General features: G+C 47.7%; 1 protein-coding gene across 1 annotated transcript in view; it reads left to right on the forward strand.

The window, feature by feature from the left end:
- Positions 1 to 13544: 13544 nt before the first annotated feature.
- LOC139161149 (protein Daple-like) overlaps positions 13545 to 14122 on the forward strand; it is a 34865-nt gene continuing 34287 nt past the window's right edge. Inside the window, exon 1 of the mRNA XM_070739939.1 lies at positions 13545 to 14044. Coding sequence (XP_070596040.1) covers positions 13985 to 14044 — 60 coding nt within the window. The 5' untranslated portion in view covers positions 13545 to 13984. The remainder of the gene's footprint in view (positions 14045 to 14122) is intronic.

Genomic DNA, 14122 nt, shown 5'->3' on the forward strand with positions numbered 1-14122 from the left:
AATTTATTTTGAGATAACTGCTGATTTGACGGGTCCTTACTCTCTAAGCTTTGTTATTTTCTTGCACACATTACCCAAACTAGGTAACTGCATCAGTGCTAGAATTTCACTAGTTTGGGCAATGAAACATCTGCAAGAAAACAACCAAGCTCAGAGAGCACCAAAACCCCCTCAGTTCAGTCCTGAGCTACAAATATTCTTTATTGGTGTGTCGATTTTTCTTAAGGTTTAAAATACACTTACTAGTCTTTGTAGATGCTTGATCCCCCCAGTCTCAGTTGAACTAGTACCTGTACTGTATTAGCAGTTTACCTGGGTTCCTTTTATATGTACAATTGTATTCTCAGCTGGTTCTGAACAAAGCCTTAATGGTGCATCAAACTAAAAAGATACATTCACAGATCTTTTAAGTAATGATCTATATTCTGTATTTGTGCTTGTGTGTATGTGTGTGCACAAGAGGGCTAATAGCATGACAAGTAAGAAAACACAAACCAGCAAAGGTAGTGATGAAAGTGCAACAGTTAAAAGTGTTTGTTAAAAGCAAACATTTAATGTAACAAAGCAACCATTCAGACAAGAATAAGCAAATACTTGCGGAAACAATTTATCCAGCTGCAAGCAATGCCTATTTTCAATCTGTGAGGGGCGGGGTTGCATCACTTTTGTATTATGGGTGTTTTGTTTGAAATTCCTCATTTGTTATGGTCACTAGGATAGGTTTTTTTCTGACATAATAACCACTAGATGGTGCAAATATATCACTGTAAAGTCTTTGTTACTGTAAAATGTACCATATGTCTTTTGTAAGCTAAATCACAATGTTTAAAGCTTCAGTTTCATGATGTATTAGTTTTTAAGACAACAGAATTATATTTGTATCAAATTTGGAAGGTACTAAATATGAAATCAAACCACTTGGTATATCCCCACAAAGCCCAAATGTTTATTTCATATAATTTTTCACTTTTCTTAAAATTTCCAGTAACAATAATTTATAAAACTATTAGGGAGTTCCTTTTTAAAAAAAATCAGTTACACCAATCAAAACTAAGTATAACTTTGAAAATAATCAACTAATAATACCTCATCACGGCCCTACTGTATATACAGGCATTTCCTGATTTTCAATTGGACTACAATTTCCAAAGCTGCAATTATTTCCTGATATCCATATACAGTACAACAATGCCTCTGAAATGTTAGGTTTCTCCACTTGCACTGCTTCGGAGAGTCCAACATGGGTTAATCTACAGCCTATTGGAAGGGACTGAGTTAAAAATTAGCATAAATAACCGGTCCAACCCCCATGTTGCCCTCTCTGGGTCAGTCTAAAAAACTCAGTCATAGTGGAGGGACTCATGAGTTTTTCCTCCTATGACTCTTGTAGTCTTGTTATTATTTAGCTTGTGCATTTACTTGCTTTTTTATTGTTTTTTTTAATAAAGCATATTAAGATATTCACTAACATTCCCTTTTTTCTGTTTGTCTTTCAGACACTGGAGATGACATACTTCGGCAGTTTGGGGCCCCTGCTCTGCGGAGTTATGCCCACTTCTCTTCTCCCAGGTCGGAGCCTCTTCCCTGCGAGGGTACAGCTCCAAGGACCGGGTGTCACCCAGTGAACGAGGTCCCCGGCCTGCGTGGCCATACCTCCGTTCGGAGCGACCATCGGGAGCCGGACACGTCGAAAAGAAGGATGTTTGAATTTCCCGCCGGAAAAGCCGCGGCTGAGAAACGAGGCGGCGAGCGAAGCGCCGAGCCGGGCAGCCCTCGGGACTGTGATCGCCGTTCGTAACGGCAACAGCAGTGGGCGCGGCCATGGCAAAAAAAGGCGCCATGCACAGGGCGCCGCCATATTCGGAGTTAGCTCCGGGCCGCCATTTTGGGAGGGTTGACGGACAGCCCGATTACCCTATTAAAACGGCCGGATGTCCTGTCTAGCAGGAAGAGGCGGAACTCAACGGCGGCGGCCATTTTTGCTGACCAAAATTGCTCAAACGCAGCTATAATTACCTGTTGGTCTCACGGAGCTTTATAATCATCCTCATGGCCGATCCAGCCCAACAGGGGACAACTGAAGCCCCGATCACAAAGGCCAAGGAGAAGTCTCACTCTTCCAAGGCCAAGTCTAAAAGTTCTCAAGCCTGCTCTGCAATGAGAGATGCTGAAAGGCGCATCAAAGCCCTGGAGGAGCAATTGGAGGCGCAAAAGCAAGCTGCCCTGCCACTGAATGCACCTATATCAGGTACTACCCCCCCCCCCCCGAGACTCCCGGAGGGTATTGGATCAGCTACTGATCGGGACTGGTCGCCGGATAGGTTTGGGGGACCATCCCAGGTGGCAGAACCAACTAGGCCAGAACTTACCAGGCCTTCTTCCTCTTCCTCTGCATGGCACATGGCATCCCAACCAATGCCAACTGCCTCATTCACCCCGACAGCGGCTGGCCTCAGATCCTCCCCAGACACCTGGCAACGCCTGCCACCTGCATTGCAGGACATGATTGCTTCGGCCTATTCCCATGGCATAGTGGCTGGGGCCCAACAGCACATGCCCAGTGCCCCCCCTGCTTCGCCTCGCCCTTCTCCATCTCTTCAGAGGAATATATGGGCAGCTCCAGCACCTCCGTCTCCTACGCACGAATCTTTTCAGGAGGACCCAGGCTTTAGAGAGCATGGTTCTGAACCAGATGATGGCCTATCAGAGGATGAGGGCGTACGTCCAGAACCCCCAGCATATGCTGGGCTCTTTAGGCCTTCTATTTTTCGAGTGCTCTTGAACAAGGCTAAACTAACCATCGCCTCGGGCGCACCTGACAAGCCCGCTGACCCGGCAGCGACCGCTCAACCGACCTCAAGGGTACTTACTGAGACCCAGAGAGATGCAGACTGCATACCTGCTCCTAAGTTATTCTTGGACAATGTTAAAAGACCCTGGCAATACCCAGCGGGTGCTCTAGGCCCAACAGCCTCAGAGCGGAAATTCTATGCATTTGAACCAGAATTGGAAAATTTACTAGAATTTCCATCTGTCGATGCCCCTGTAGCGGCTCTTGTTTCTAATGCGTTCGTTCCATCAGAGGTGGCAGATGGCCTGAAACCAGAAGACCGGAGGGCCGAGGGCATAAACAAAAAAGCCCATCAAATGAGCGCATGGGCCCTCAAAGCAGCCTCAGCAGCATCATTTTTTAACCGAGCGTCGGTCCTATGGCTGCAGGACATGCTCACGAGACTAGGACCGGAGGATGGTCGCTTGAGGCAAGACCTCAACAAGTTATTAGCGGCAGCGGAGTTCTCCGCGGACGCCACTCTATCGGCATCCCGTTTTTCTTCACGGGCTCTAGCAGCAAATCAGTCGGCTCGCCGCTTACTCTGGCTCCGAACATGGCAGGCTAACGCCAAGTCCAAATGGCGTCTGGCTTCAGCCCCATTTGATGGATCTAAATTGTTTGGTGAATCTCTTGACAAGGTCCTCATAGAGGATAAAGACAAGAAGAAAGTCTTACCCAGAACCTATAGAAGGCAAGACAGACGGACCACACCGTACTTCAGACGCCCACCCTTTCGGGCAGAGGCCTCCTCCAATGTACCCCAGGTTGGAAGGTCATACACCCAGGGGTCATACTCTCAACCTGCGTACAGAGCAGACAGGGGTGGTTTTGGAGATCGGAATAGACAATTCCAACAATCAAGAAAACCCTACAGAGGTTCCAACAGAGGAGGCTATAGAAGGAACAAATGACTCCATCGAGAACTTTCCTATAGGAGGACGGCTACAACACTTCACCGCCTCTTGGGAAGCCATATCTACAGACTCTTGGGCTCTAAAAACAATAGCCCAGGGTCTCACTTTGGAATTTATCCAGGAACCTCCCAGCAGGTTCCTGCAATGCCCAGCAACCCTCAACAACCTCAAAAGCAACTTTCTGTATCACGAGATCAACCACCTACTCCAGATAGGTGCCATCGAAAAGGTCCCTGTCCATCAGGAGGGACGGGGCTACTATTCAATCGTGTTCATAGTACCAAAAGCCTCCGGTGGTTGTCGCCTCATCCTGAACTTGAAACAACTGAACATATATCTCAAATACCGGCTTTTCAAGATGCATTCTTTAAAGACAATATTAGCAGCAATTCACCAAGGGGATTGGCTAACGTCAATAGACCTCAAAGAGGCCTACCTACATATCCCAGTACATCAGGATTACAGGAAATACCTTCGCTTTTGCCTCGACAACCAACATTTCCAGTACAAGGCCATGCCCTTCGGCCTGTCGTCTGCACCCAGGACATTCACAAAGTTACTGGACATACTCACAGCACATCTCAGGTCACGTCCACTACGCCTTATGGCGTATCTGGACGATATCATCATACTGTCCAAAAGTCCTGGCCGGGCTCACCACGACTTGACAGAAACCATGAGGACACTAGAACACCTCGGTTTCTCCATCAATCATCAAAAGAGCCACTTTACGCCAACAAGGTACCTACCTCACCTAGGTACCAACATAGACACCACAACTGGCACAGTCTTCCTTTCAGCAGAACGACAGGCCAAGGTCAAAACCTTGGTCACACAGTTACAGCGCAACCGTTCACCGACATTAGCATTCCTTTCTCAACTGTTGGGGGTACTCATATCTTGTATAGACATTCTACCTTGGGCCAGGCTCCATGCCAGGCCTCTACAATGGTTCCTCATTCCCTTTCAAAGGAACAGAACGAGTCACTCTTCCACATCTGTGACAATTTCGCAGGAAGTACGGAGATCACTCCCTTGGTGGAAGTCATCAGCCCTCGCGCAAGGATCACCGTTCCTGCCACAGCAGGAGATAACCATAACAACGGACGCGAGCCTCTCAGGCTGGGGAGCACACTCCGATGTGGGAGTGGCCCAGGGCCTTTGGACCTCAGAGGAGCTCACATGCCCAAACATCAATTACCTGGAGCTCAGAGCCGTTCACCTTGCTCTCAGACATTTCACTGCGCAGGTCAGAGGTCAGAACGTATTGATCCTCACAGACAATGTGGCAACAAGGGCACACATCAACCATCAGGGCGGCACAAGATCGGGTCGCCTGATGAGGGAATCCCAGTCCCTGTTCAAATGGGAGGAACGGCACCTAACATCCCTGAGGGCGGAACACATATCAGGCATCTCAAACCTTCAAGCAGATTGGCTCAGCCGGACCACCATAAATCCGGCAGAGTGGAGCCTGGGCAGAGATCTGTTCCTGGAGATCATTCACAAATACGGGACACCGGAGGTGGATTTGTTTGCCACCCATCACAACAACCAATTGCCCAGGTTCTTTTCAAGGTTCCCATCACCGGGAGCAGAGCAAACCAATGCCCTGTCATGCCAGTGGCCGGAGGGACTGCTATATGCCTTTCCCCCAGTCTGCCTGATCCCAAGGGTAGTCAACAAGTTGTTACAAGAACAAGCGGAAATCCTCTTGGTAGCCCCATTCTGGCCCAGGCGGCCTTGGTTCGCGGACTTGATGAGTCTTTCGATTTCTCCCCCCTGGCGAATCCCACACCACAAGGTGGTCCTGACACAGGGTTCAATTTATCACCCAGACCCTCAGTGGTGGAGTCTTGCCGTGTGGCACTTGAGGAGGAGAGATTGAGGAAAGAACAACTACCGGACAGAGTGATAAACACCATGCAGGCAGCTCGCCGACCCTCCACGACCCGCATTTATCAGGCCACATGGAGGGCATACTGTACATTTTGTAGAAACCGTCATCAGGACCCACAGTCCCCATCCGTAATCCAGATCCTGGAATTCTTACAGGCTGGGTTGGACAAAGGACTGTCACCCAACACACTTCACAGGCAAACGGCAGCTATAGCCACAATTCTTAAAATGGACTTTTCTCGCCCAATTTCACAACACCCATGGATTCGGGATTTTATCAGGGGAGCATCGAACATCAGACCCCCTACCGTTCATAGATTCCCTACATGGGACTTACCACTGGTTCTACAGGCCCTGACGGGACCCCCCTTTGAACCTCTAAGAGACATTCCACTCCGTCTCCTATCGTTAAAAACGGCCTTCTTAACAGCAATCACATCAGCAAGGCGAGTATCCGAACTCGCAGCCTTGTCAATCAGACCGGACCTATGCATATTTCATACAAACAGTGTAGTCCTGAGGCCTGATCCCTCCTTTTTACCAAAAATAAACACTGTTTTCCACAGGTCACAAGATATCATCCTTCCGGATTTTTGTGCCAAAGGGTCACATCCACTAGAACTAAGGTGGCACAAAATAGATGTTTGTCGTGCCATCAAAATATACATAAGACGGACAAGTTCCTTCAGAAAAACAGAGGCCCTGTTCGTTTCCTACTTCCTGGCATCCATGGGGAATAAGGTATCCTCTAAGACTATTAGTTGTTGGATACGCTCCTGCATTGCCACCGCATATAAATCAGGGTCCACACCAATACCTAGAGGTATCACGGCCCACTCTACAAGAAGTGCAGCCACATCAGCGGCCTGGGCGACACAGGCTCCCCTTGAAGATATTTGCAGGGCAGCAACCTGGGCTGCCCCCAATACGTTTATCAAGCACTATCGTTTGGACAGTTTCGCTTCGGCTGAAGCGGCCTTTGGACGCAGAGTATTGCAGAGAGTTTGCACCGAGTCTGCGCCCCTGGTCCAGCCTTCTCCCTCCCTAATGGTTTAAAGCTTGGGTATATCCCATGTTGGACTCTCCGAAGCAGTGCAAGTGGAGAAGAACCGTTGCACTTACCTGAACGGTCTTCTCGCTGCACTGCAAGGAGAGTCCAAACCCACCCGGCTAATGGGCCCAGGGTTACAAGACGATTCATAGTTAAGTTTGGATTCTGTTGAATCAGTTGAATAAAGTTTCCTTGGTTTACTAGCACTATGACTTCGTTTTATTATAAGACTGACCCAGAGAGGGCAACATGGGGGTTGGACCGGTTATTTATGCTAATTTTTAACTCAGTCCCTTCCAATAGGCTGTAGATTAACCCATGTTGGACTCTCCTTGCAGTGCAGCGAGAAGACCGTTCAGGTAAGTGCAACGGTTCATCTGGCTGTCTCATTGTACTTACAAGTAATGGCAAATAATGCAGATTCAAATTTCCAACACTATTGATTTGGAAAAATATGTTCAGGGTCAGGACTATATTATTTCCTATTTGATTGGCATGTATTTATTAAGACAAGGCATCATAATGAGTTTCCAATAACAAATTACACGCTTGTTCTGTACATAGCTTCCCCAAAATGCCTTAAGTCCATCTTTTAATTTTTTTTTTACCTAGTCAAACTATATTTCTCAACCTTGCCAACTTGAAGTGTGGACTTCAAATCCCAGGATTCCCCAGCTTGCAGGATATAAGGAGTTAGAAGGAGTGGCAGAGCTTTAATTGTGCTACTCATGCCACCTATCTTGTTTATTTTTTAAGTTATCTAGAGCAGTGTTTTTCAACCGGTGTGCCGCGGCACACTAGTGTGCCGCGAGACATGGTCAGGTGTGCCGCGAGGCGGTTCGCCCCCCCCACCGCTATTGCCCCCCCACCGCCGCCGCTATTGGCACCCTCCCACGGGAGGCCGGCAAAGGTTGCTTTGAAAGTCGGCCCCCTCGCGCCCATGGCTTCTCGTCGCTTCCCCAAAGCACCGTCGCTTCCCCGAAAGCGCGCTCCTCATCTCCCTGCCAGCCCGCGGGGGGGCGGGGAGGCGCCGGCAGCAGAAGGGAAGGGAGCCGCGGCCGCCCCTGCCTCCCCACGGTGCCTCCGGCCCCCTCGGCCTTTCGGCGCTGCCCCCCGCCCGCCCCCTCTCCTCCGCTGTCTCCTGCCTTTCGGCGTGGCTCCTCCCGCACCCGGAACGCAGGAGACAAAAAATAGCCCAACTCTCGTTCTCTCTCCGTTCTCAGCGGAGGCCAGCGAAGGTAATATTCAATGTCGGGAGCGCGCGGGCGGTTGCGCGCGCTCCCTACCCCCCTGCTAGCCGCTCGGAATATTCAAAATAAGAAAAACCTTCGCCGGTGAAGGCTTTTCTTATTTTGAATATTCCGAGCGGCTAGCAGCGGGGTAGGGAGCACGCGCAACCGCCCGCGCGCTCCCGACATTGAATATCACCTTCACTGGCCTCCGCTGAGAAGAACGGAGAGAGAACAAGAGTGAGTGACAGCAACAGACAGCAAGATAGAGAGAAAGTGAGAAAGAGAGAGAGAGAAAGGGGAGAGAGAAAGAAATAGCAAGAGAGAGAACAAGAGAGAAAAAGAGTGTGAGAAAGAAAACGAGAGAGAGAGAAAGCAAGAGAGAGAGAAAACGAGAGAAAGTGAGAAAAAGAGAAAGAGGGAGGGAGAGAGAAAGAGAGAGAGAAAGAACAAGAGAGAGAGAAAGAAAATAAGAGAGAACAAGAGAGAGAGAAAATAAGAGCAAAAGAGATAGCAAGAGAGAGAGAAAGCAAGAGAGACAGATAGGGAGAGGAAAGGAGAGAGAGAAATGAGAACAAAAAGGGGAGAAAAAAGGAGAAATGATTGAGGCAGAGAATGAGAGGAGAGAGAAACAAAAGAGAGAGAGAGGGGTGATTCTTGAAGCATATGGTAAAAAGCACCCAAATAATAAGAAATGCCCCCCAGCCCACACCTCTTTTTGAAAAGAATAAAAGAGAAAAAACCCCAGCCCTCAACTGGTTTTGGAAATGGTTCCAGTGTGTATACACACACACACATAAGGGGGGGAGAGAGACAGGGATGGAAAAAGAGAAGTGAGAGGGAAAAGGAATGAGGGAAAAAGGGAGGAAGAGAGAGAAATGACAAACATGAGAGAGAAAAGGGGGAAAGACAGGAGAAGTACCCAGAAATGAGATATAAATTTGAGTAGGGATGATTGATGATTGACTGTATTTATAAGGGGATGTTACATGGGATTGTATATACGAGGGGGTTATGTATGTATGTATGTATGTATGTATGTATGTATGTATTTATTTATTTAATTTGTGTCATTTTGGTTGGTGGTGTGCCCCAGGATTTTGTAAATGTAAAAAATGTGCCGCGGCTCAAAAAAGGTTGAAAATCACTGATCTAGAGGCATCTGGCTAAATATCACAGTACAGTAGTTAAAATATTTGAGATGAATATACTTTTAATTTGTGCTATCTTAGTATTAAATCAAAATACCTTTTAAAATCATTTGTAACAAATCCACTGGGTGGATCAGGATTTGTACAGTAGCAGTAAAAGCATTTGTTTACAGGAATATTGGGAGTTGAAGCCTACGTATCTTAAACTTGGCAAGGTTGAGAAACCTTTAAGTTTTCAAAAGTGCAGTTAGTACATCTAACTAGTTATTACATCTTTGTCGTTATCAGCAAAAGAAGCCCAGAGTCACCCTTCTCCAGGTCCCATCAGCCAAGCAATGCCTTCTGACGGACCTAGGGGAAGGGCCTTCTCTGTGGCTGCTCCGACCCTCTGGAAACCAACTCCCCCTGGAGATTTGCACTGCCCCCACTCTCTTTAAAAACTCACCTTTGCTGGCAGGCTTGGGGCTGTTGAGCTCTAAAATCTACTCTAGTCGTCCGTATGGTTGTGGTGTGAATGAGTGTGATTACATGATTTTATTACTGGGTTTTTAGATAAGTTTATAATTGGCATTTGAAATTATTTTTGTATTTCTTTTATATGTTGTGAGCTGCCCTGAGTCTCCGGAGAAGGGTGGCATAGAAGTCAAATAAATAAATACATGCAGGGAACTTTTAACTCTTATTCCAACACCCAATAAGTCAAACACTAATTGAATTGCCTTGTAAAAGCCAATTGTTATGCTTCCAGAGGTTAAACATCTCAGTCAAGAGAAATTGGAAAGAACTTTCTTCCTACTGAACTACTTGGGTTAACATGGTTAACCCATCCTCATGCCCTTTAGATGTGTGAACAATACAACTTTTATTTAACTCAAACAATATGTCTGTTAATTCTACTGACTGGAATGATGAGTTGGGGCTGAAGGATGCTCTAGACAAGCTTCTATTTTTAGCACCAATGTCCTCTTCAGCAGCTCCAGACTAGTAAAAGAATGAATTCATGCAACATACTAAGTTTAAAGTAAGCTGTTTATAGTTAAATTATTTAATTTAGCAAACCAATGTTAATTATCCTCTATTTGAGCAAATGCAATCCTTGTGATCTATTATGCAGGTGTTGGGAAATATGACTGATGTTATAAACCACAACACTAGCTTTAGCTTAGCCATGGTGGCGCAGTGGTTAGAGTGCAGCACTGCAAGCTATTTCAGCTAACTGCTAGCTGTAGTTCAGCAGTTCAAATCTCACCACTGGCTCAAGGTTGACTCATTCTTCCGAGGTGGGTAAAATGAGGACCCAGATTATGGGGGCAATATGCTGATTCTGTAAACAGCTTAGAGAGGACTGTAAAAGCATTATGAAGGGGTATATAAGTCTAAATGCTATTGCAATAATCAAGCTTTAGCAGAGCATTTTATTGTAATTGTCAACTTATAAGGATTAAGGAAAAGCATCTAGTGTTTCTCAATTTTTGTGTGGACTTTACATTCCCAGAATTCCCATACTGGCTAAGAAATTCTGGGAGTTGAAGTCCACATATCTTAAAGTGGCCAAAATTGAGGAACATTGATCTATGGCACTGGTGCCACGGGTGGCACATGGAGCATATCTGCTGGCACACGAGCCATTGCCATAGCTCAGCTCCAACGTGCATGTGTGTGCCAGCCAGCTGATTTTTAGGTTGCACAGCTCTTGAGAGGGCGTTTTTGGCTTCGAGAGAGCCTCTGGGGGTGGGGGAGGACGTTTTTATCCTCCCCTGGTTCCAGGGAACACTTTGAAGCCTTGGGAGGGTGAAACAGGAGCATACTGGGCTCACCAGAAGTTGGGAAACAGGCCTCTCTAGAGGGCCTTCGGAGGACATTGAATTATGGATGTGGGTTCTCGCGCATGTGCGATAGTGCGTACACATGGTCTTTCAGCACACAAGGAAAAAAAGATTTACCATCACTGATATGGTACCTGCAATGGAATTGGCCTTTCAGTTGAAAGGACTGTCCTTTTGAGTTCTAAAAGAGATAATCTAGTTCTTTTGCTTCTGCTAAATCTACTGAAACCTAATAAATGTTATTTGCCAGACTGTGTTTCTACAGTATTATACCAACAAGCTAATTTATATTTGTTTCATGAAGCAAATTCTATGATTCTGCACATTACACAAATACACAAACTGGATTTCTACAACCGCCCATCTCAATAAGTTACTCTGGGCAGCATATATCGATATAAATTTGTATTACTACCATAAATCACAAGGGGGTTTGTTGTGTGGACATTACCACAATTATCTTTTGTGCGTGTGCCTATTGGGTATTTGTCTCCTTTTTGCGTGTATTGTGTATTTGTCTCCATTCCTTCCAACAGCTACCCATCTAATCTACCACTCCTATAGAAGATAAGGTAATATATTTATATTAATAAAAAAACAAGTTATTAAGGGCCTTTTATGTTTTATTATTAAAAACTGTTTCTGAAGATAACTACTAGGAATGGCTTCATTGCACACAACAAAAGACAACCCGATGTTGTCTTTATGCCCCCCCTCATTAAAAGCCAGTTTAAGCAACAGTTGTAATCTGCATTCTCCATCCCCCTCTCTAAATTTATTCCCAGGGCTGTCTATCTCAGTGATGGTGAACCTATGGCAGGGGTGCCACAGGTGGCACGAGGAGCCATATCGGCTGGCACGCGAGCCATTGCCCTAGCTCAGCTCCAACGTGCATGTGTGTGTGTGCTGGCCACCTCATTTTTGGCTGGCACAGAGTCTCTGGGAGGGTGTTTTTGGCTTTCAGAGAGCCCCTGATGGGATGGGGAGGGTGTTTTTACCCTCCCCTGGTTCGACGGAAACCTTTGGAGTCTGGGGAGGGTGAAACACAAGCCTACTGGGCCCACTAGAAGTTGGGAAACAGGCCATTTCTGGCCTACAGAGGGCCTGGGGAGGCAGGGGAAGCTGCTCTCACCCTCCCTAGGCATTGAATTATAGGAGTGGGCACAATAACGTGCACGCACAGTCTTTTGGCACCAGAGAGAAAAAAGGTTCACCATCACTGGTCTATCTATCTAATTCTAAAAGGTCACTTGTCCACTTTTTACTCTTTTGCGCTTTGGAACTTTTTATTTTTATTTATTTAATTTTTTTGCATCAGTTCATATTTAACCTTGCTGTTGTGTTCGCATTTACTATACACTTGGTTTCAGGTGTAACCAGCGTGTAGCAAAAAGAAAAAAAACACACTCATAGTAAGAACCACTCAAATGAGTTAAAGTCAATTAATCACAAGTTTGAGATCCCCATGATAATCTACACGTCTCAAATTTCACTTCGGGTCATATTGACCCGGGCAGAACGGCAAGGTTAAACCCAATAGGGAAGCCTAAATAGTTGTAGCGCTGTTAGCAAAGTTCGTTGGTTAGCACAGAAGAAAAACATCCTAGAGCGTGTGCGTGTGTAGGTATTTGTCTGCCACGGTGGGTTTTATGTTGAAAACGAGGCTCGGCGATCCCTCCAGCAGCTGCCAAATGGAAGCAGCCAGATTAGAATCGTTCTCCTTTCCCGTGGCCTTTTCTCTGGTCGCTCAGGGCCATCCGTCACTTCATGCGCAATGGGGGGCTCGTTTCTTTTCCTGTCAGGCCAAGGACTCCTCCTCGGCTTCCCCCAGCGAGGTCAGCCGTCATGAGGTGCCAGCCAGGGACGCCGCGCTGCCCTCCACATCGTCTCCCTGGCACCCACGATCTCGTTCTGCTCCTGAGGCAAAGGTTGGGCGCGCGGGGGCTGAGTTGATTTGCTCGAAAATGGCTGGTTCTAATTATCCGGACTTGCCATAACTTCGCGAATCAGCGGCCTACCAGGAACGCGTCGCACTCTGAAGAACAGCATAGAGCCTCCTCGATGCGGGACCCCCATTTCCCTTACACATTCCCTCACAGACCGCTCACCCCCACATTCCCGCCTCCAAAGGGCTTCGCTAACGCCGCACGGCGAACACCTTTCCAGCCCAATTCGACTGCAAGCCGTTTCCATTGGTCACTTCAAACCTTTCCCTCAGATTGTCATTTGCAACCCGTCGCGTCGATCAACATGTTTTTCTTAACACCCCCCTCTCCCTCCCTCCCTCCGACTCCTCCCGCTTGCCTCTCACTCGCTCGCTCACTCTCTCTGTTGTCCCCCCTCCTTCCCGTTTCCAACCTAAGAGAAAAACCGCGCGTCCTCTCTGCAGGTAGTAAACTCTCCAAGCGCTCGGCGCGTCCCCGTCGCCCTGTAATAAAGATTGGGGGCCTCGAGCGCGCGGGGGGGGGAAAAAGAATCGTGTGGCGCGCCTTCGCCTATCTCCTCAGAGAGAGAAACGGAACAAAACTTGCCAAAGCTGCTGTTTTTTTGTTTTTTTAAAGCTCGCTTTAAATTCTCGACCAAGTAGAAACTCTCGGGCGGCGGCAGCAACAGTTAGCCGCGGGGGGGGGGGGGGGGAAGAGGAGCGGATATACTGACCACAAAATAACAACCACAAAAGATGTTTGCAAAGCAGTTCCGTCCCGTTGCTACTATCGTCTGGGCGTCTATACTCGGTCGTCCTTTGCCTTGCCCCCGCCCCCCCCCCCCCCCACTCGGCAGGTTGTGTGAACGGGAGCCTGCTCCCTCCCCTCTCCGCCCCGCGAAAGTGTAGGGAAGGAGGGGACGGAGCTGCTCTGGCGTCCCTCCCCAGTCTCGCCTGGGGGGGAGGGGAAAGGAGGATGAACCTCGCATTGTTCCCCTGAGCGAGCGGTTCCTTTCTGGGCCATGGGCTCTGCGCCTTTGTTCCACGGCTGAGCCCTTTTTCCCCCCCGAGAGCCGCCTCCTTGCTTTACGGATCCGAAGCAAAAAAAACAAAAACAAATAACCCCACGCCGAGCTTTTTCCTCTGAGACGGCAAAGATGGAAGTGACCGTTTCCGAGCTCCTGGAACTCTTCCTGCAGAGCCCTTTGGTGACCTGGGTGAGTTTGCAAAGCGGCCTGGCTTCGCCGAACCCGTTTTCTGAGGCGGCGAAGGGCAGACTGAGCGCTCGGCCGGGC

The sequence above is a fragment of the Erythrolamprus reginae genome, chromosome 1 (assembly GCF_031021105.1).
Source record: "Erythrolamprus reginae isolate rEryReg1 chromosome 1, rEryReg1.hap1, whole genome shotgun sequence".
Taxonomy (NCBI): Eukaryota; Metazoa; Chordata; class Lepidosauria; order Squamata; family Dipsadidae; genus Erythrolamprus; species Erythrolamprus reginae.